Source organism: Acanthopagrus latus, chromosome 1 (genome assembly GCF_904848185.1).
Source record: "Acanthopagrus latus isolate v.2019 chromosome 1, fAcaLat1.1, whole genome shotgun sequence".
NCBI classification, from domain to species: Eukaryota; Metazoa; Chordata; class Actinopteri; order Spariformes; family Sparidae; genus Acanthopagrus; species Acanthopagrus latus.
The window spans coordinates 19,515,456-19,538,632 of NC_051039.1; the positions used below are offsets into that span (position 1 = coordinate 19,515,456).

A 23,177-nucleotide genomic window follows, 5' to 3' on the forward strand; every position below is an offset into this window, starting at 1 on the left:
GCTCTGTCTCTCTCTCTCTCTCACACACACACACACACACACACACACACACACACACACACACACACACACACTCTTATCTTCCGTATCTCCTCATATTCTCTCTGCTCTCTCCTGTCTCTCCCTCCAGGCTGACTTTGCTGTCGAGGCCCTGGCTAAGGCTACATATGAGCGTCTGTTCCGCTGGCTGGTCCATCGCATTAACAAAGCTCTGGACAGAACCAAACGACAGGGGGCCTCCTTCATCGGCATCCTGGACATTGCGGGTTTTGAGATTTTCCAGGTTGGGATTTAGATATTTTGCATTTTCTTTAAATCTTAAAAGGAGGCAGTTTGTCCTTTTTAGGCTAAAGGAAAAATAATGTTTGTTGTTATTGTCTTATATGTATAAGCTATCTAAGGCTCTTTTCACTGATGCGCATTTCCAATATTGTTATTGTTCTTTGTATTGCCCCTCTACCACAGTTGAACTCATTTGAGCAGCTATGTATTAACTACACGAATGAGAAGCTCCAGCAGCTCTTCAACCACACCATGTTCATCCTGGAGCAGGAAGAGTACCAGAGGGAGGGTATTGAGTGGAGCTTCATCGACTTCGGCCTCGACCTGCAGCCCTGCATTGACCTCATTGAGAGGCCGGTCAGTGTGAATGAGATAAATGAAACTTAAAACATAACTACTTATTCTTCAACTTATTAGTCAGTCAGTCAGCTATGCTTAAAATTAAAACTGTCAGCTAAATAACTCACACTTACTGTTCATTCTCTCTCAAGTTTTTATTTGTGTACTCTATTAATATCTCTTCAGGCAAACCCTCCAGGAGTTCTAGCGCTGCTCGATGAAGAGTGCTGGTTCCCCAAGGCCACGGACAAGACCTTTGTAGAAAAGCTTATCCAGGAGCAGGGCACACACACCAAGTTCCAGAAGCCCCGCCAGCTGAAAGATAAGGCTGACTTCTGCATCATCCACTATGCCGGAAAGGTACACTCGTTCTATCCCTTTAAAATCACACTCACCAGGTTTCTTTCTCCACCTTAATGAGAATACACTCCGGGAGGTGTTTCTTTTCAAGCTGGGAGTTCACACCTGGCTGGATTTCAAAAGAAAAAATAAATTAGGTTTTTCCTGGGAAACTACAGGAGAAATCTTTCATTTTATGGAGCTTATTTTTATGGCGTGGGCTAGATCCCTTAAAAAAAAAAAAAAAAACACTAAGACAGACACAAATGGACTATCATATTGAAAGTCAAAGCTTTCAGTTGCTTTAAGGTAAACCTCTGTGGCACATCAACACATGCCTTCTGATTAAGGAGTAAGGTCAGTTCCCAGAAGGCTGGCACAGACCTGAATGAATAGTTTGTTTTAATGTCAATACATATACAAACTTGTCTCATTTCTCATTGTACTTCTCTTCTGGGTTGGACCAGCTTCTTTATTTTGTCTTCATTCACATTTTCCCTCCTCAGTCTTTTCCTGCAAAAATAAGTGGTAAGCGGTTCGGATTAAACCATGACGCAAGTTCTCCTGTGGTGGGATTTCAGGGAAATATGAAGTTTGATTTAATGACATTGTATAAAAGTCTATTTGGAGTCAGTCGTCACTGGTGTTATGCAATTGAACGCAACATTTGTCCTGCAGAGAGACCTGCTGCGTTGCACATCTGCTTGCCATTATGTGAACAGTGTCGTTTTACACCACAATCAGTCAAACGTTCAGAGATTTGAAGTCTAAGAATTTCGGCACTTCAGGGAAAAATCTGTAGCAGCATGAAGCCAAATGTTGTTAATGCTGTCAGCATGGGTATGCCCCGAAAAATATACAGCTTCATCTGTGCTGTCTGAATTAATAAGTCATGGCCTGTACATTAGGTCTGTATTTGAAGTAGGTCACCATGAGTTGTCAGATGTACAAGAATATATTTACACATAACTTTTGTTGAATAAGTGTTTTAGCGTTATTGCTGTTAAGTGATCTCCCTCTCTTTGTCTGCATTATCTGAAACAACAGAGTGACTCAATTACCAAAATCCCTAAAGTAAGGCATAGATGATGAATCCATCCATAGATATATGAAGACAAATTTCCCATACTTAATGTATTCTGTAAGTACAGTACAGAAAAGCTTAACATTTACTTGATGTCCTTTTCACATTATGAAGGTAATATAGGATCTTTATGAAGATTGTTTGTTCGTGCTTTGTGTTTATATAGATAAAATTAAAACTGTGAGGAATATCATTATCAAATTGTACAGAACCCAAAATATCAGCATCCTATCTGCTTCAAATTCCAGTATCAGCGAAACTATAATTTTGTCCATGTTGCTGAGCTGTACCACTTTATTGTTACAGGTGGACTATAAGGCAGACGAGTGGCTTATGAAGAACATGGACCCCCTGAATGACAACGTGGCCACACTTCTGCATCAGTCAACTGACAAATTTGTGGCTGAGCTTTGGAAAGATGGTAAGCTTCTACTTAAATATCTCTGAATACTTAAAAGGAAAATTGGATTCAAGAGGGGACCAGTTATATTAACACATCCTGTAAGATTCATTATAAATGTTTGCTTATGTAATTAACAAGCAGTATGTGTCAGTATCAGTATGTGATACTGTCAGTATGTGTCTCAGTCAAGCCGACTAACAGCAGCTTTCCTTGTTGACCCAGGCCTACACATTAATGAGTCCTAAGAATTAACATCACGCTCCCCTCCCTGTCTCTCTCTCTGTGTTGTAGAGATTCAGACCATTCAAAGGGCTTCATTCTATGACAATGTCACTAGTCTGGATGAGCCGGCAGGTGAATGACTGGGTCGTGCTGTAGCAGACCTGGGCCAAAATAATAAAAGCTGAAAATTAACAGTTTTGGGTTGTTAAATAAACAAGCTGCTCAAGGAGCTTGGTTGGCTAAATATAAGCTCTTTCCAAGCAAATTCCTTCAGAGAGTATTGGTATATTTTTGCCCAGATCTGGCTGTATGTCTCATGCTTCAGCCAGTGCTGTGTCTGTCATAGCTACAGTGGCTCCCATTTGCTTCTAGGCTGCATGGCTCCCTTGTCTCAGCCATAAGCAGTAGTGCTTAACTCCTGATACAAAGTAGAATATAGTCACTGCTCCCAGTAGTCAAACCAGTGTGGTTCAATTGTCCCTGTGTTTCTGTGGGCTGTCATGGGTCTTGTGATCTTTGTATAGTCAATAGCCCTGAAGAAAGCTTTTTAAATCTGGAGTTTTCATAGCTTATTTCTGTTTTTGTCCCTCCTCTTTGATGTGATATATCCACAAGCAGATTAAGGATTTGAAACTGGATTGCAGACAGATTAATCACATTAATTTCCCATCTTCCTCCTTTTTAGATAGGGTCACAGTGATGGGGAATTGAAAACAGATGTTGGTACTCAGATGTCAGTGTAGACAGTTCAGACGGCAGGCTGTACATCACTTCAATATAAGTTTTGAAACTGCAACTGCCTCTGGCTCAGCCAATACTTGTAACTCTAAGTTGGTTTGACATTAATACATGACATAATGAATATTTAATTGAGTGTTTATTCAAAACGCATAAGCTACATTATATCTTTTTGTTAATCTTTTTTTATTTTTTTTTATTTAGTCTTCTGTTCTTAATACCGGATTAAAAAGAAATGCTCTGTTTGATGTTTATGTCTGATGATATTTCAATATTTTTTTTTATTGTCAAGAATTCTCAATGTAAATCCAAGATGGATTTAATTGAAAAAGCCTGATTGAACTTCTTTCTTTGAGTCTTAAAGCCTCATTGTTGTTTAAAAACAAATCAATGTGGCACACAGAGCTGCAATGATTAGTCAGTTGATTATTTCAGTCATTTCTCAGGTAGAAATGTCAAATATTTGCTGGTTCCAACAATTTAAATGTAAGGATTTACTGCTTTTCTTTTGTCATATTTAACAGTAAATGAAGAGTCTTTGGAGTTTGAATTGTTTGTCAGACAAAAGAAGCAATACAAGGACGTCCGTTTGAGCTCTGGGAAATTGTGATGAGCATCTTAAATTTCAGACACAGACATTAAGGGAAGTCAATAAGTTTTGAGAGATGGATTAACAAAAAAAGACCAATAACAAATTGTCGTTGATTCAGCAGCATCCACATTTTCCATAAGGCTGCTGTGTGCCCACATCTTTTAGGTTTTCGGTTTAAATTTTTTATTGTCTCAAAGCCCAAGTTGAAATGATACATGTGATGACACGAGTCACTTTCTCACAATCGACAAAGCACCCCCAAACTAACATTTTTTATCATTATTGATTAGTTCTGCATTTCTTGATTGCTTAAATTGCATCAAAACTAAACATTCAAAAATTGAAAAACCCAAAGATAGCCAGCAATTATAAAGCAAGAGAAGAAAAAACAACAAATTCTCACATTTGAGAATCTGGAGCCATCAGTTAACCATATTTCCCTAATTTGGCCTGAAAAAGAATTTCATTTGGTTTTTGAAATTGACACAATTGACATGTCACTTTATGACATTATACAACTGTCTTCACGTAGTAACATTGTTGGAGTGTCCTTTTCAACATAAGTTAAGAACAGTGATATTGTAATGTTTTTGCATCTGGTGTTTGCAACCTCATAACTCTTGCCATACATTAACGTTAAACATGTTTAGAGATGATTTTCCTGACAATATGTTGACACAGGTTTGGGGTCATTAAAAATGTACTTCTCTCCAGTGTACTACAACATATAGAACCCTGTATGTGCAGACGATTAGGCTGAGGCAAAGAAAAGCTACATGCTGCATCTCCATCTGCAGAATTTAGTTGTAGTTATAGAGACTTTGGATGCTGCTTTGTTGGACTGCAGTTGTTTGACAGTAGTGTGTTATGTCTTTGTCATCCACCTGCACTTGTACATGTAGCTACATCGTTGCCACGGCTGCTTCTAAAGTGCTTCTCTGTGCCTTGTGAATTCCTACCGGCTCTAACAAGTTCTCTCCGTTTCCAAAACCAGTCGACCGTATCGTGGGTCTGGACCAGGTGGCAGGGATGAACGAGACAGCCTTTGGTGCCACCTACAAAACAAAGAAGGGCATGTTTCGTACAGTGGGTCAGCTCTACAAGGAGTCACTCACCAAGCTCATGGCCACACTGAGGAACACCAACCCCAACTTTGTGCGCTGCATCATCCCCAACCACGAAAAAAGAGTAAATGCTTAACTTACTTGTGAGAAAATTTGTGTCAGTGGAAAGTGACTCCTTTTAGTAGATGATGACTGATTATCCCTTTAGCATCTTGTGTCTACTGTCAAGGTAATCTAGTACTGCTGAACTGTCGACCAAAAGAATATACAACTCATGGGAAAAGTCTGTGGCCTAGTCCTCCAAATCCCTGGAAAAGAATATAAAGTATACAAACAGACAGTATTTGTGTTTTCCTTCAGGCTGGTAAACTGGAGCCTCACCTGGTTCTGGACCAGTTGAGGTGTAACGGAGTCCTAGAGGGGATTCGCATCTGCAGACAGGGCTTCCCCAACCGCATCGTCTTCCAGGAGTTCAGACAGAGGTAACAAACAACAAAGAAGCTTTTTGGACTCAGAGAAAAAGCTTGCTTTAGATTATGATTATATTTATTCACTCTTTTGTTCACAGATATGAGATCCTGACACCTAACGCTATTCCGAAAGGATTCATGGATGGAAAGCAAGCCTGTGAAAGAATGGTAGTGTTTCTGCAAAACTACTGCTTTGATCATTAACTGTTTTACCAAGAAGTACCAGGAAGTGTGGAACCAGAGGAACTCAGGAACTTATCTGCAAACTGAAAGTTAATTTCATGCATTTAGATCACATCTGAAGAACCATGAAGATTAACAAATTGAAAAAGGGTAGACACATGACATGAAAATGATCCATCCTGACTTTGATGTTTGAGTTTGATGTAAAGGTGACATACAGAAGAGAAATGGGAGACTAGAAACTTCAGAGCGGCCATCTCTGCTGAGTGTTTGATGTTTAGTTATTTCTGCTTTACTACATGAGTACCATAGAACTGGAAAGTATGAGAAAATGTAATTTTATATCTCTCATTCACTCTTTCGCTTGCTCTACAAGGAATGACAACCCTGACTAGGGTACATAAGTACTGATGTTGCAGAAGCTGTGCTGTCTGTATTTGATTAATCAGTTATTGTCAAAACCGCAAACTGCCCCGGGGTCACTAAATACTCCAACCCATGCAGAGACTATTTTTACACCTTGAACTATGATCAAAATGTGGATTTAGTTCCTAAGTTCCTTGAAAGGTTCTTCATAACCTGGGAGGGAAGACGAATACTCAATTGGAATTTAAATTCTTAATAACTCTTTATTCATAGATCCAAGCTCTGGAGCTGGACCCCAACCTGTTCCGTATTGGTCAGAGTAAGATCTTCTTCAGAACTGGTGTTCTGGCTCACCTGGAGGAGGAGCGAGATCTGAAGATTACTGACATCATCATCTACTTTCAATCTGTGTGCCGTGGATACTTGGCACGCAAGTGAGTCATCAGATTTTTTTCATTCAAACTATTTCTAAAGTATGTATCTCTGTCCTTAATAGCATCATGGGGATACAAACAGTGATCCAATTATCCTAACCGCCCCAGAAGTAGTCTGAGACACAAATCATCCGTAAATGTGTCTACTGTCAAGTCATCGTTATAGACCTAAAGCTCCTCCAGCGAATGTTACTTTAAAAAAACAAACAAAAAGAAAGTACTGAGGTGCCTGTCGTGATTAGCATTTATAAAAGATAAGCATAAAGCAGCACATTAATAGACGGACTGTCAGGTGCTCTTTGTGTTTTCTTGGTCTCTGACTTAAAGCAGCTGTAATAGATAGGTTTATAATGACATTACACTGGATTATCACTTGAGACTACACTTCTTCTCAGACAGTTTAATTGAGATTTTGAATGAGTTTCAACTAATTGTTTAGCTGTTTACAACTTAACTGTTTCGGTTCAGTCTCATTGGTCTTAAAACGGCAAGCAGGCAGACAAAGTTAATAACTATGTGATGAACAAGAATTGAGCAGGTACAGAGCCGAACATTTCCTTCAGGAGGTGATGGAGACCAAATACCGAGCTAAAAGAGAGTGAATACTGGCCTAACATTCTTCTTGAGGATAGAAAGATGTCTCAAATGAACAATTATGTAACTGTGTTACTCTGTATGAATAACTAACTTTTATTGAACAAATTCACCATATTAACTTCAAAGCTGATGATATGTCAATCTTGTGTTCTCGACCTGTTTTTGCTGCTTGCCAATAGCAAAAAAAAATCAGTTATTGCATATTTAAGTTTGTTGCTATTGTTATGAAAACACTGCAGATTTCTCTACACTTCTCTCAAGCCCTGCCATTGATTTGTCACCTGTTTGTTTACCTTTTTTTTTTTCTTCCTTTAGAGCGTTTGCTAAGAAGCAGCAGCAGCTGAGTGCCCTAAAGGTCCTCCAGAGGAACTGTGCTGCTTACTTGAAGCTGCGACACTGGCAATGGTGGAGACTCTTCACCAAGGTGAGAAAATACACTGCGTTAAGTCTCTGCTTTATTTTGTGTATAAATACATTCATGTACTTAATAAAGAATTGTAGACTTGATTGTCCCTACTAGTTGTCTGTCATTTTTTGACCAGTTCGACCATGGCCACTGTAATGCGTCTTATGTGGTATTAAAAATGTCAACACTGCAGTGACCTTGTAATGGTGGATTTTTTTTTTTTCTTAGGTGAAGCCTCTGCTGCAGGTCACCAGGCAGGAGGAGGAGATGCAGGCCAAAGACGAGGAACTGGTCAAGGTGAAAGAGAGACAGCTCAAGGTGGAGAATGAGCTGGTAGAGATGGAAAGAAAACACCAGCAGGTAAACATGTTCTCTGTTACTGAAAGTAAATATTTTCCCTTCTTCACAAGCTGATATAATTGTAATGAAATTAATTGTGAATGTGAGGTGGCTAAATGCATTTGTTTCTTCAAACTGTTCCTTCTCTCCAGCTCCTAGAGGAGAAGAATATTCTAGCGGAGCAACTCCATGCAGAGACGGAGCTTTTTGCCGAGGCCGAAGAGATGAGGGTTCGTCTGCTTTCTAGGAAGCAAGAGCTGGAGGAGATCCTTCATGACCTGGAGTCCAGGGTGGAGGAGGAGGAGGAGAGGAACCAGGGCCTGACGAATGAGAAGAAGAAGATGCAGTCACACATCCAGGTACATATCTTCAGCTATTAAAACTTAGCCTCTGCACAAACACAAACATCTCTTTTGATGCTGACATCTAACACATGCAGTTTAAAATTGATTTTATTAATTTGATTTGTGCCCTTTGTTTGGGGATTTTAAGAGTTTAATTTGTCAGACGTCCATCACTTTCTAAACTTCAGCATCAACCTCACAAAATCGGATCGTCAGTGAATCTTTATGCATATTTCCCTCCCTTCAGGACCTGGAGGAGCAGCTCGACGAGGAGGAAGCTGCACGTCAGAAGCTTCAGCTGGACAAAGTTACGGCTGAGTCAAAGATCAAGAAAATGGAGGAGGACATTCTCCTGCTGGAGGACCAGAACTCCAAGTTCCTCAAGGTGAGACAATGGGTTTGAAAATGTCAAAGTGTAAAGTGATAGATGAGGCATGTAATGGAATAGATAGTATATTCATAACAATAAATACTGTTTGTGTCTTTGATGATTCTACTTGACATTCAGCACCAAAGTAGAAACGTTGCTTTTATGATCAGTTTGTGTCATCAGTGGCTTGGTTGTTCAGTCTTCCATTTTCACCTCCATATTGAAGTTGTCAGTTTTGAAGTTTCCAGTCTAACACACACTTTGATTGGACCCAAACAGGAGAAAAAGCTACTTGAGGACAGGATCGCCGAGATGAGCTCCCAGCTGACAGAGGAGGAGGAGAAAGCAAAGAACCTCGGCAAGGTCAAGAACAAGCAGGAGATGATGATGGTCGACCTGGAGGGTAAGTTACTGTTACTGGCACCATTTTGTGTGCAAGAACAGAGAAACTTTTACTAGAACAGACACAAAGCAGGCTGGAAAAATCAATGAAAAGTGTCAACCAGGGTCAGTGGATGCTGCACTTAAATAAACTGTCCTCACAGCAAGAGGAAGCATCGGGTTTTCTGTTGGAGTAGAACAACACATAGGTCAGGTACAGGACATTCAGTATGACTGTTTAGCAAAGCGGCTTATCTGATTACCATTAGTTGTGTCAGGCTGTCAGCAATTAGAAGTTGGAGGGTTGTCGCTGTCTGTGACCTCAACTCTTTAGATTGATTTCTACCCTAACATTTTTTCCCAATAATTATTGATCGTGTTTGATTTTCCATTGTATTAATGATACATGTGATGTTCCTCCCTGCAGAGCGTTTAAAGAAGGAGGAGAAAACTCGGCAGGAGCTGGAGAAGGCCAAACGCAAACTTGATGCTGAGACGACTGACCTGCAGGACCAGATAGCTGAGCTTCAGGCTCAGATAGAGGAGCTGAAGATCCAACTGACCAAGAAGGAGGAGGAGCTGCAGGCTGCTCTGGCCAGGTCAGTGAGACAAAGAAGTATCAGTAAAGGTAACTCTCAAAACTGAAAGGATTGCATCCAGCATATAAAAACCCTGGTAATAAAAATCCAAACATGAGGTTTTGAGCAGTGAAGAAGAAGTCAGAGCTTTCTCATTGATGTATTCATTAAAATATACTGCGTGCTGTAATAATAAACACTGAAATAAAACTAATAATAATAATGATACTGGTACAAATATTATGTTCTTATTGGATATTAGAGCTTTAGGTTTGCATGAATCCTGATAGGACAGAAAGGAGAAATAACAGAAAAATGTGGTGGTTCACTTTGACACATTGTGAAACATAATGATACAATGACTGAATATTTTTGGAGATTTATGATACAAAAATAAGAACTACTCGATGACATTGTGTCTTACATATTGTTTGGGGAAATTTAATATAACATCCAAACAGTAGAAAAGACTAACATCTGACCCTTTTTAATGATGAAGATATTGTACAGCTCAGCAGCTGTTCAACTGATTTTGAAGAAAGCATTTTAATTATTTGCTGTTACACTGAAGTGTATTTTCACAGGCACTGTAAGGCAGATGTACCTCTGAACTCACATCACTTACCTGGTCTGATTTAATATCACATGTTAGTGGAGTAGCTTTTTTTAGTTTCTAATGTACGACTCCACTTGCAACCTCTCAGTAGTGCAGTAAATCCCATCTCCATGACAACTGCGCTCCACTGATGTGCAGCCAAGTCAACAGAGAGACCAAAAATAATCAACAGCGACTATGTTTACAGTATTCCTTCTAAGCTGTTTACATGGGTAATGGAAATTGATTATTTATTACTTTTTTCCCCTTTTATTTACCAATTTGTGCAGACACATCAAGACAATAGTCTTGGAGGATGGGTTTTTATTTCAGTTGAATTATTTTTGACCAAACACACAAATAAAGCTTTCCCACATACACATTACGTTCACCCATGTATACTTTAATTAATGTGACCATGATGTTTACAACGTCGAAATATGGAAAAGTGGCACTGTTGGAGCTGCTTGTGCATTTTGTCTCTTTGTGTTGGCTAAGAGGTTTCTGCTGATGGACTTACTAGATTGTGCACCCACAGCCACCCTCTTTCATCCCCTCACCCACCTTGAAAAGTCAGTGTTGCTCATATCTGGAAACCTGTTCATATCCAGGTCTTTCACAATGATTAAAAGTAGGTATGTTTCTCATTCTGACAAGAGATTAGGGCATGCATCCCTCACCAGTCTTGGACACTGTTCAATGGTTGGTTTGTGAAAAACACATCCATGACAACGCATAGAACTGTTCGGAAACAGAGGCTCCCTGTCTCAAATTGCAGTAAAAACACTGATCGATTATCACCATATTCTGGATCTGCTGTATACATCTCCAAAGAATGCTCCTAAAACCTGAATAATATCGGCATATCCCCCAATTCTTAGTCGAAAAATGTTACATTTAGAGTAAGCCCTGATGTGGAATATCCACAGAGGCAGCCGTATCTGATTACAAGCAAATTGATGTTGACTGATGCTCACAGTGTTGGGCTTTATAGTTTTTCCACATGAAGCATTAACAAGCTGGGCAAAACCAGGCAGTCATTTCACACTGTCGGAGAAACTTTCTGATTAGCTTGTGTTTTTTTTTTTGTTTTTTTTTTTTATTGTCAGAGGATTTAAAAAAAAAAAAATATTGAAAAGAATGATAATTCATTTTCCACATGGTGGGAAGAATAATCCTAGCAACACATCTGGTGTTATATTTAATTGACTTCCCATGCAGCCGTCCTTAGACTGTATCAGATGAGGTAAACGGCTGTTGAGGACATCGCTTTGAAGGTCAGCTCAGATTATTTAAATGTTCCCATGCAGAATTTCTCTCCTCACACCAAACTGACGGTCGAGACCTCAGGGGTCGCTGGTAAACGTCTGTCTGTCTGATTTCACAGGCAGAAATCACCAGTTTAGTCACAGCTCCAGATAATTAAGCTCTCATTAAACTTGATGAGCCTCATTTTGAATTCAGCTGCTATTCTGAGAACAATTGTGTTATCTTTGTTTGGAAAATGGGGAATTACTTTTATATGGAAGTCATTAGTGCCTTTAATCAACATTTTTGTTGCATTAATGATATAACGGAATCATTATGACACTCGTGTGTTTAATTAGCGGTAAGAGAGGAATGTTACAGGAGTGTCACAGCCAGCAGGGATTTCACTTGGCCTCTCTTCCAGCTGCAAACCAATCAACAGTCTCACAACTATACAGACACGCACAGACACACATGCGTGCACACACACAATTTGCAGACAGCTTCAGCAGTGAACAGCTCACCACACTGCCACCATGTGTGCAATGGTGGCCTCACTTTTTGGTTTAGGAAATGACATCATGACTTGCCCTGCATTTAAGGCACACATTATTCCCTATCATTACTTAAAATCATAAGACTGTAATAATATTACAATTTTTATAATAGTTGAATGCAATAAATGTATGTGACCCTGTTCTTGTGTGGTTATCTTGAGGACCAAAGTATCTGCGTAGATTTCGAAAGGAAAGCGAAAATATTAAAGCTGAAAAAAGTACACGTATTTTCGCTAAAAGATAATGGAATCATTAAATAACTAAAAGTAAATTAAATGGAATTAAAAGTCACCGTTTTAAGTAGTTACTTTAAATTGCAGTTAAAGTGGAAGTGCTGTAGGAAAGAGAAAATCAGTGTGAGCAGTTTGGGGTCCAGTATCTTTCCCAGGGATTCTTCGACATGGAGTCAGGAGTAGATCAAACCACAGAAACTTCAAGTCAGAAAACAACCCTCTACATCCTGAGACACAGCCATGCCCTGAATCTCATTGATCTATTACGCGGAAGACTAAATTGAAAGGTAATGGTCTATAAAATAACCTGTGGACTTCTGCGTCTCAGGAGCGATGAGGAGACCGTTCAGAAGAACAACGCCTTAAAGCAGGTTCGGGAGCTGCAGGCCCACCTAGCTGAGCTTCAGGAGGATCTGGAGTCGGAGAAGATGTGTCGAACGAAAGCTGAAAAACTCAAGAGGGACCTGAGCGAGGAGCTTGAGGCTCTGAAGACGGAGCTGGAAGACACGCTGGACACCACTGCTGCCCAGCAGGAGCTCAGGTGCTTGTTTAAAGCTTGTGTATGAGTGATTAATATAGGGGGACTCCACAGATCCTCTCCTCTTATGTTTCCTCCTTGTATCTGTCCTCCAGGTCCAAGCGTGAGCTGGAGGTGGCAGAGCTGAAGAAGGCCATAGATGAGGAGACCAAAAACCACGAGGCTCAGATCCAGGATATGAGACAGAGGCACGCCACAGCACTGGAAGAATTGTCCGAACAGCTGGAACAGGCCAAGAGGGTGAGTGGGTAATCCTGGTTACACTCACAGGTTTTGTATTTGCCTGCATACATCAGTTATACGATATGTAGACAAAATTGAACAGAAACATTATTATTTTGTTCTGTACAGTTCAAAGCCAACCTGGAGAAGAACAAACAGAGTCTGGAGACTGACAACAAAGAGATGGCCTGTGAGGTGAAGACTCTGCAGCAGGCGAAGACAGAGTCTGAATACAAGAGGAAGAAACTGGAGGCCCAGCTGCAGGAGTTTACAGCCAGGGCCACTGAGGTAGAGCGAGCCAAGGGAGAGCTGACTGAACGCTCACACAAACTGCAGGTAAATACCTCCACAGACACCAGAGTCCTCTAGAAATGCACAAAAAAAAAATGAGGACAGAATTTTTGATATTCATGGGTAATATTCATGGCGTGATTTGGATCTGTTTACTATGCTCTCATCACAACCTCATATTCCTTTTGTTAGACGGAGCTGGACAATGTGTCGGCTTTGCTGGAGGAGTCAGAGAAGAAAGGTGTCAAACTGGCCAAGGAAGTTGACAAACTCAACAGCAAACTGCAAGATTTGGAGGTATGAATGATCAGCCTTTCTATGCAGTTCAATGCAAGTTGAGTGTTTCCAATGGGATAATTGATTAACCTACCAAACAGATTATCCTCTCTGAGAAAATTTGTCCCTTGTCTAACTGTTCAAAAGTAGTAAAGTCACAATTAGTCGGCTTCTGAAGATTCACATGTGTGAAAATGCACCTTGAATAGAAAAATGGGTTATTTAATTAGCATATAACAGACAAAGGCTTTTTTTTTAGTTATAGGACCAGGTGTAACAGATTTGTCGCACTGCTTTTCTTTCACCTGTGACTTTTCTGGTTGCGGTCTGGTGTGCAGGAGTTGCGTCAGGAGGAAACGCGCCAGAAGCTGAACCTGAGTGGCCAAATCCGCCAGCTGGAGGTGGACAAGAACACCTTGTTGGAGCAGCAGGAGGAGGATGAAGAGGCACGACGCAACCTGGAGAAACAGCTGCAGACGGTGCATGCTCAGGTATGATCGTACATAGCCACAAATGTTAACGGGTCTCATAAACATACAGTACATACATACACACATACATACTGTAGATGTCCACACACACAAATGAGGCAGACACAGCTTTCAAGTACCACTGTAACTTGACTGAATGCCAAGAGAAAGGCTGGGGAAAAGTTTCCAGCTGTGCAAACACCTGTCAGAGCAGCACGCAGACAGATTTAAAGCAGTGCAGCAAATTGAAGAGCCCATAAAGTGAAAGTCTGTCTTCAGTTTGAGATCTTAGGTGGGAGTGCATGTTCCTGGCCAAACAGCAATGGTAGCCAAAGTAAAAGCTCAGGATCTGAGAAAGACTGTGATAGTTAGAAGACAAAAAGGTCCCTGTTCTGGATATGTGGGGTTAAAACAAACTGACAGAAGTTTATACACATTTAATTCTACGTTCATATCATGAGTTGCAAATAAGATTATCCAAAAATGTTACATTTTAGAGTATAAAAGTGATTTGAGACACTAAATCAAGAATATAGTATAGAATACTGCTGTATTGTTACAAACAAGCTGTACCTAATAAACTTGTAAGTTTTAATGAAAGCTGAAGTGAAGTTTAGTTCTGGATTTTAGCTTTTTATGGGTTAGGGTTATCTCCCACTGCCTTCATGAAATTCACTAGGCTAAAACATAGGGCTGGGCGATATGGCTGAACATGTATCACGGTATAAGTGTTTCATAACAGTCAATATCGATAATATTGATTTTTTTTCATTGATTTGAAATAAGAATGTAACGGGGATCAAGCACGTGAATAAGATTCTTGTATCCAGGCCTCTCTACTATTCTGAGCGGTAGCAAGTCCCTCGTTAAATGATACGCCACAGCATCCGTTATTTAGACCTTGCATAGTTTGCAGACAACATCGGTCTGACTCTTGTCAGACTTTAAATAATTACAGTCCTGCTAAACTGGTGACATGACTTTTCCTCTTTTATCCGCAGTTTCCTCTCATGCTGTCTCATTTTCTCCTTTCACTCCACACCATTACTTTTGTTAAAGCAGTTATGAGGCACGATGGCGAAACATGAAAGTGCTACTGTGCATGTCACACAACAGGTTGTTGCTAGGTTACCAAAGAGCGAGAGAGTTTGTTCATGCCACCAACCTTGCTTAGCTGGGCCGGGAGAGGTCGAGAGGCTAAAGCCCGCCTCCATCCCCCAGAATGCCTTGCAGTTGTGGATCAGGGTTTTCTTCCTGTTTTTTTTCTAACGTAGTTCAGTGAAATTATCGAATGTTCTATCAAATATGTTTTCTATTAACACTGATCACGTGTCTGTCGCGATAGATATCATTATCGTTTTATCGCCCAGCCCTACGAAAACAATAACAAAGTTGACTGTTATGAACATTGTTTGTATGCACACTTTATTGGACTGGGTAAAATAGCTACTGAATGAAACAAGACACTCATTTATTTTAAGATGACAAAGCAATTGTTTCTGGTCAGCTCACTATTTCGTATTTGCCTCACCTTTCCGCTTATGTCACTGCTGATATTGCAGTGTAGCACTGCTGCTCCATCTGACAATGCTGTGACACTGAAGGCCACAATGGCCACAAGAAAGCAAAATGATAACTTTGTGAGATGTTTCTTATCTTTGTCTATTCACTGATTTATAAAATTGTCCTTCTTATAGCTGTTTGAGACCAAGAAGAAGCTGGAGGAGGATGTGGGAGCGATGGAGGGACTGGAGGATGTGAAGAGAAAACTCCTGAAGGATGTGGAGCTGACCAGCCAGCGTCTGGAGGAGAAGACCATGGCCATGGACAAGATGGAGAAGACCAAGAACCGGCTGCAGCAGGAGCTGGATGACCTGATGGTGGACCTGGACCACCAGAGACAAATCGTCTCCAACCTGGAAAAGAAACAGAAGAAGTTCGATCAGGTACGCTGGACTGTTAGAATTTTTCAGGAATGATAGCTTGAGGTTAGATGTACGTCAGTGTTTTTAGATTGTTGTTTGTGTGTGTACACCAGCTGCTGGCTGAAGAGAAAACCATCTCAGCCCGTTTTGCTGAGGAGCGTGACCGTGCAGAGGCTGAGGCCAGAGAGAAGGAAACAAAGGCTCTGTCCATGGCTAGAGCTCTGGAGGAGGCCCTGGAGGCCAAAGAGGAGCTGGAGAGGTTTAACAAGCAGCTTCGTGCAGAAATGGAGGACCTGATGAGCTCCAAAGATGACGTGGGGAAGAATGTGAGTGACCTTTGACCTCTGAAATGACACTGCCAGGTGCAGTATGCCTTTATCCGGCTGGCTTTTGCTGACAATACGACAATACTTCTTCCTCCTGATGCTACTCACAGGTCCATGAACTGGAGAAATCCAAGCGAACACTGGAGCAACAGGTGGAGGAGATGAGAACTCAGCTGGAGGAGCTCGAGGATGAGCTGCAGGCCACGGAGGACGCCAAACTGCGTCTGGAGGTCAACATGCAGGCCATGAAGGCCCAGTTTGACCGTGACCTGCAGGCCAGAGATGAGCAGGGAGAGGAGAAGAAGAGGGCGCTCGTCAAACAGGTACACAGGGCAAACTGACGATGACCATCATGACCTGGTTGAATGTTTTATTTTTGTCTTGAAATGAAAGGAATGTCTCTATACTGCTCTTGCAGTATACTGATCTAATGTGTTTTTGCTCCTCCAGGTGCGTGAGATGGAAGCAGAGTTGGAGGACGAGAGAAAGCAGAGAACTCTGTCTGTTGCTGCCAAGAAGAAGCTGGAGATGGACCTGAGCGAGCTGGAGGGACAGATCGAAGCTGCTAACAAAGGCCGAGAGGAGGCTATTAAACAGCTCAGGAAACTGCAGGTACACACACACACACACACACACCTGCTCCCTGCATGGCCTTGAAGAACCATAGTTTCATTTTTTGCAAGTTTTACTGGTTCTATTCGACTCTTATCTGTCTGTTGAGTCAGAGGTTTGTCTGACAAATCTGACACTGCGTTTTTTGGACATTTATTCACAGTGGATAAGTGAGATATTGATATCCCTGTAAAGCGCAACTCTAAATCTAAAAATGTATGTCTTGTTTTTTTCTGGGTTCAGATTTGACTGAGTTATGACTCTGTGTTAAGAGCTTTTAAGTCATTAAATCCTTCCATTATCTGCATGTCAGTCGTTGCTGACAAAACTTATCTGCAATAACTAACTTCCTGTTGTTTTTCCACTGGCCTTGAGTGGTCACTGTTGTGCTGTGTCAGCCTTTGACCTGTTCCACTTTGTTTCTGCTCTGTAGGCTCAGATGAAGGACTATCAGAGGGAGCTGGAGGAGGCCAGAGCCTCCAGGGATGAGATCTTCACCCAGTCGAAGGAGAACGAGAAGAAACTCAAGGGCCTCGAAGCTGAAATCCTGCAGCTTCAGGAGGTGAAATTATAGTTTTTTATGCTGATTGAAAATCTCTTTCACTGATAACAGCCCAGAAAAAAAAGAAAACTTTTTTTTAAAACTTCAGTCAGATTTCATTTCTGTATTTGCTGTCCAAGAATGGGAGACCATCTTATCCCAGATCTTCTTCATACTGATCATAGTGTGTGTGTGTGTCTGTGTGTGTGTGTGTGTGTGTGTGTGTGTGTGTGTGTGTGTGTGTGTGTGTGTGTGTGTGTGTGTGTTGTTTGTGTGTGTGTTGTTTGTGTAGGACCATGCAGCGTCCGAGAGGGCGCGTCGTCATGCTGAACAGGAGAGGGACGAGCTGGCTGATGAGATCTCCAACAGTGCTTCTGGAAAGTCAGTGTCACCTTGTTTGTACTGATTGGCTTGATCATTTTGTTTTAGGGGTTTCAATTGAATGATTTAAGAGGATCTATTGACAGAAACGATGATTTTTTTAAGCTAATTTAGGGGAGGGTGAGATGAGTGGTTGGTTGAAATGTGCAACTTGACCATTAGATGTCACTAAATCCTACACACTTGGACTTGAGCATAATCAGTGTGAACCAGCATACTGGAGTCAAGTCAGAGATTTTAATAAAAATGCATGTGTCAGGTCGTCACTTCTGGAGGAGAAAAGGAGACTGGAGGCTCGTATCTCCCAGCTGGAGGAGGAGCTGGAGGAGGAGCAGGGCAACATGGAGCTGCTCAACGACCGCTTCAGAAAGACCAACATGCAGGTAAACAGACGACCCAGGAGATCATAGTCATGAAGTCTTGAACGCTCAAAATCAGAGTCACTGTCAGAAATGAGGATGTTTAAACTCTCCACACATGAAGTTTACAGTCCTCTCTGTCTCTCGTCACTCGTCCTTCTATCCCGTCTCTCTTTCTCAGGTCGACAGCCTGAACGCTGAGTTAGCCGGAGAGCGCAGCACTGCACAGAAGAGTGAGAACGCTCGACAGCAGATGGAGCGGCAGAACAAGGTGTTGTACCGTCTGTTAAATACATTAGCATAGATGAATTTGTGTGGTAACATTCAACAGCACAAATAGCTGGTTATCTGTCAGCTCTGTGTACATTTAAAGTGACGGCTATTAAAGACTTTTTTGTTCGTCCAAGTCGGTTACAGTTCAGGCAGCTGCATCACCTCTACGCCAGAATTTGGATGCAAGATGCAAGTTTGATATCTTGCCTGACTTGACTTCATGTTTGTTATATACTTATTATATGCAAATTATTGAGGCATATTGTCTCCACTGTGATGCTGCTGTGAAGCCACTTTAACATGAAGAGTAGGGATTACTATTATCATATTTAATGCTCTTGATCCTGAAAGTTGCACGTTGTAAATGCAGGATTTGAAAGCCAAGCTGGCAGAGCTGGAGGGGACTATCAAGTCAAAGTTTAAGGCGTCCATCACTGCCCTGGAGGCCAAGATCCTGCAGCTGGAGGAACAGCTGGAGCAGGAGGCAAAGTAAGTGATCAGTCTCTGTTCATGAGGCATCACAGAGGGTTTAGATCTGTTCGAGTAGATATTCTCACGTATGTGATCAATGGGATGTTATGTCGAGCGTCATTTATTGTAAGATCAAATAATAATTACAACTTTTATTTGAAGACATAAATGGTGGCAGATGGTGTTATTGAAAACCTAAACATAAAGTTGGACGAAGCAGAAAATAGAGATGGTAATGAGCTCTTTTCTTTTTTTCTAGGGAGAGAGCAGCAGCCAACAAAATCGTCCGTCGCACAGAGAAGAAACTGAAGGAGGTGATGATGCAGGTGGAGGATGAGCGTCGCCACGCTGACCAGTACAAGGAACAGGTATTGACTCATGAGATCCAAAGTGACACATACGGATAGATTCATTTTCACCACCCACGACCTCTCACTGTCTCCGTCTGTTTCCCCCATGTGTCCGCCTTCCTGTCAGATGGAGAAAGCCAACTCTCGTATGAAGCAGCTGAAGCGTCAGCTGGAGGAGGCGGAGGAGGAGGCCACCAGGGCCAACGCCTCCCGCAGGAAGCTGCAGAGGGAGCTGGACGACGCCACTGAGGCCAGCGAGGGTCTCACCCGGGAGGTCAACTCCCTCAAGAACCGCCTCAGGTAAAACATAAATAAGAAAACTCAACATGAAAGACTGAATAAATGGTGTGAATTGATCAGACTGTGTGTCTGTACGGGATATATTTCTAATTTAGAAATTACAGTGTTTAATTGTTTCATTTCTCCATTCTGACCAGGCGTGGCGGTCCAGTCAGCAGCTTCTCCTCCAGCCGTTCTGGCCGCCGTAACCTCAACTTGGATGGTGCCTCCGTCGACATGTCAGACGACGACGCCGACAGCCGCTCCGGCGACTTCAACGAGACGCAAACCTCTAACGCCGAGTAAACACAGTGACTCTCTCATACCTCGCTTTCCCCCTCCCCCTCACCACCACCCGCCTCACCTTTACCTTCACCTCATCCACCTGTGACCTGCGCACAGTTTTCCCCCGAGAAGATCCTTGACATCACCATTGTCTTTTATAATTTTTTTTTTTTTTCATTTGAAACCACGGACTGGACAGAAGATTGGAGCGATGAGCTGTTTTTAGTCAAGCTGGGTGGAGTGCGCCCGGCAGCACGCCTCCGCCCTTTTTTATATCAGTTAACACTGCAGGGAAACTCCAGCGCACTCCCCTGGAGGAAAGCCTCCAGTCCTGCAGAGTCACGGGGGCAAATGGACAACTCTGCCTCTCTCTGCTCTTCTCTGGCAAGCTGCTCGTCCTGGCTCATCTCCCGGCCATGTATCATCTCAGCGTCATAACATAACACCGCCCTCTTCCTCCTCCTCCTCCTCCTTCTCCCCTGTCAGGCGTGAAGTTATCTACTCAGCTTATTGAGAAATTACGCATAGGTGCAAAGTGCTTTTTATACATATGAAACTCAGCGTGTGTGCTGTAGGTGGAGGCTGTGAGGTGTACACGCATCAGTTATGTAACGTATGTGAACGCACTCCATACTGGAAATGCAGGACTATGAGGAAACGTGTTTCTGGTGTTGTTGTAAGTGTTCTGCTCACTTGTTGTGTAAAAGCCATCCGATACTCGACTCACTCCCTCCTCCCAGTGACTCGGTTCAAAATGGAAAAGCCCAAAAACGCAGAGGCTGCTTTTTTTTTTTTTTTGTTTGTTGCATGAGTCTCCCTCTGATGTACAGACTGTTTGTTGTTCGGCTTCGACACTACAACACTACAGGAACGACTAACATCTCGGGACATGCAATAGAAGAACTCTGAAGTGAAAGTGTATTACTGTGAAACAAAAAAGGTATTTTATTTTTCTCTGTCGCTTCATCTCAAGTTAGTGAAGGAATGTGTAGCTGGGTTTTAACTGGGAAGCTCTCAAGATGCTGGAAAATGCGCAGAACTGCACAGGAAGACGTTTGAATTTTTAAACTGGAAGCCAACAGGGAGCCCTTACTGGAAAAGTGGCACTCAGTCCACGTGTTTAAATGTGACGATGATGGTTACAGCTTAGTAAAACATGTAGTTTGATTAGAAATGGAGACGGAATGAAAATAGTCTCATGACATTTCAGTGTTTGTGCCAAGCCCCAGTCTGTATTAGCATCACATCCAAGTCAAAGCTAAAGCAGCTGAAAAATAATTACCTGTTAATCTCACCGCTGTGTTAAAGCAATTGTAAAGTCTTCAGTGACTTGTTTAATGCTCTTAATGAAAAAAACAATATTAATTCTTGCCTGATAAAGATTTAAGTTTAAATTTAAGCCAGCATGGATGAGAAGTCTTTAGTTTGTTCAGAGACATTTTAATTTTAAAATCTGTAATTCCATGACAACTGGTTTTGAAGCTGTTACACAAGTTATGACGCTTAATTGGACGCAACACAAATCAAAGTAAACGGTCTGTAATCTTCATATTCCCTCCTTTTTAATTTTCATACAACTTAACATTCTGACTGTTTTGACAGGTAAGAAGAATCTATGAAATAAAAACTAAAGAAACTGTCTCTGGTTCTGCTTCATCGTTGAGACCTTTTCTCCTTTTTAATCTGTCCATCATGAGTATGACTCTGAATGACTTTACATTCATGCTGGCTAAGACGTTAAAATAGGGAAGCCTGTGTAACACCTTCAGAACAGCCGTAAAGGTTGCTTTTTTGTTTTGTTTTGTTTTTTTAGGAACTTTTATCTTTGTGATTTGAAAGATGATGATGAAACACTTGGGCTGGTTTGTGCCATGGCTTTGAGAGTTGAAGCCTGACTCCTCAGACTACCGACAGACCTGTTCAAGCACTTAGTATTCACAGGTTGTCTGAAAATGAAGTTTGTTTTATTTCCTTTGCAATTTTAGCCCGAGTCCCTTTAACAGCTTTTGTATCAAAGTGAAGTACAGCAGCCATCTTGACAGTTAATGAAAACTACATGCCAGGGCAACCCATCCATCAACTCTTCTGTCTTCTCTTGTATTCTGGATGTGCAGATTAAGATTGTTGATTCCCCCTTCTCAAATGTTAACAGGAAGTTTCTTTAAAAGTGCCTTAGACACTAAATAAGAACATAAGTGGGCAAAGATTTCAGTACAGATGTGAAGCAGAAAAAAAAAAACCCAATGAGATGAAACATTCATCACTTAATTCTTTTTCCTTTCTTTTGTATTTTTGCTGTGCTTCATATCATATCGGCTGTGTATCTCTGTGTTCATAATAACCTGTTTGGGTCAGATTCAGTGTCCAGTATGATTAACCACGTGAGAAGCGGAGCCCTCAGCTGCAGCACCATCTCCCAACATGATGTCTCTACTCACAGGTGAAGGTTTAGTTCTGAGGTTATTTTGGGGAAATGATGCACAGCACAGGATGTCATCTGGTTCGAAGCTTTATCATCCACAAGTAGTTAACTCATTCTTATTTTATTATTATAATTATTATTATTATTTTTATCATCCAGCTGGCTGTTGACAACCAGGCGTTCAACTGCAGATACTCCCATCATATTATTTCTTGTATACCTGTATTTCTAGACCGTAATTTTTTTGTTTTGTTTGTTTTTGTAAAAGGAAAATAAAGCATATTCATTGTAGCTGTGAGGCTGTTTGGGGTTGTCTTTGGATCCAACCTGTAGTGATCTACTTTCTTATCGCATCAGTCTCATCTCAGTGTCACAGGTGTTTGGACTTTTACTGGTGTTTGACAGCCCAACATCATTGACTGTAGCAGACTTTAGACACGGCTCTGCTTTCAGTCTGTACTTTCACAGTTAGCTTGTAAAACTAGCAAGACTATACTCATTTCCAATTCTGTGATCTAATACTGTTAGAAATATTTTTTCATTGGGTTATAATTATCAATTTAGCAACTAATGCACTAATGTCAATTAATACATCAACAGAAAAATAATCGGCTACAAACTGTTGAAATGTCAAATACAAATATTTATTTTCTATGATTGTAAATTTAATACATTGAGGTTTTGGACATTTACGGGACATGAAGACATCACCTTTGAGAAACTCATGGACACTTCTCACACTCACTCAACAATTAATAAAAATCCCAATTATTAAATAATATTAAACATATTAAATAATAATGAACATCACCCAGAAGTGTGCAAACCTACACTGAAACCCAACAGTCACTTTCTTTTTTACTCATTCATAAATAACCGCCACCTAAATGGGCCTGTTTTTTTCCATCACAATCCATTATTTTTTTTCCTGGAAAATTAAGGAAAATGTTTTTTAAAAAAAATCTCACAATTGTTAAAGAAATTGGGGAAGT

General features: G+C 41.2%; 1 protein-coding gene across 6 annotated transcripts in view; it reads left to right on the forward strand.

The window, feature by feature from the left end:
- LOC119026376 (myosin-10) overlaps positions 1–22,476 on the forward strand; it is a 59,199-nt gene extending 36,723 nt beyond the window's left edge. For 5 of the 6 annotated variants that reach the window (XM_037110723.1, XM_037110748.1, XM_037110739.1 and 2 more), the window contains 31 exons: positions 131–283; positions 466–639; positions 808–981; positions 2,351–2,465; positions 4,994–5,187; positions 5,424–5,545; positions 5,632–5,701; positions 6,356–6,516; positions 7,429–7,537; positions 7,748–7,879; positions 8,011–8,217; positions 8,450–8,587; positions 8,852–8,975; positions 9,381–9,552; positions 12,493–12,705; positions 12,798–12,942; positions 13,054–13,260; positions 13,408–13,512; positions 13,830–13,982; positions 15,659–15,907; positions 16,000–16,212; positions 16,323–16,535; positions 16,663–16,824; positions 17,258–17,386; positions 17,658–17,746; positions 18,006–18,129; positions 18,287–18,376; positions 18,749–18,867; positions 19,109–19,217; positions 19,327–19,499; positions 19,637–19,784. In XM_037110723.1, the coding sequence (XP_036966618.1) occupies positions 131–283; positions 466–639; positions 808–981; positions 2,351–2,465; positions 4,994–5,187; positions 5,424–5,545; positions 5,632–5,701; positions 6,356–6,516; positions 7,429–7,537; positions 7,748–7,879; positions 8,011–8,217; positions 8,450–8,587; positions 8,852–8,975; positions 9,381–9,552; positions 12,493–12,705; positions 12,798–12,942; positions 13,054–13,260; positions 13,408–13,512; positions 13,830–13,982; positions 15,659–15,907; positions 16,000–16,212; positions 16,323–16,535; positions 16,663–16,824; positions 17,258–17,386; positions 17,658–17,746; positions 18,006–18,129; positions 18,287–18,376; positions 18,749–18,867; positions 19,109–19,217; positions 19,327–19,499; positions 19,637–19,784 (4,686 nt within the window). Of the gene's footprint in view, positions 1–130; positions 284–465; positions 640–807; positions 982–2,350; positions 2,466–4,993; positions 5,188–5,423; positions 5,546–5,631; positions 5,702–6,355; positions 6,517–7,428; positions 7,538–7,747; positions 7,880–8,010; positions 8,218–8,449; positions 8,588–8,851; positions 8,976–9,380; positions 9,553–12,492; positions 12,706–12,797; positions 12,943–13,053; positions 13,261–13,407; positions 13,513–13,829; positions 13,983–15,658; positions 15,908–15,999; positions 16,213–16,322; positions 16,536–16,662; positions 16,825–17,257; positions 17,387–17,657; positions 17,747–18,005; positions 18,130–18,286; positions 18,377–18,748; positions 18,868–19,108; positions 19,218–19,326; positions 19,500–19,636 lie in introns of all 6 variants that reach the window. The other variant, XM_037110731.1, reaches the window with a different exon arrangement.
- The last annotated feature ends 701 nt before the right edge of the window (positions 22,477–23,177 follow it).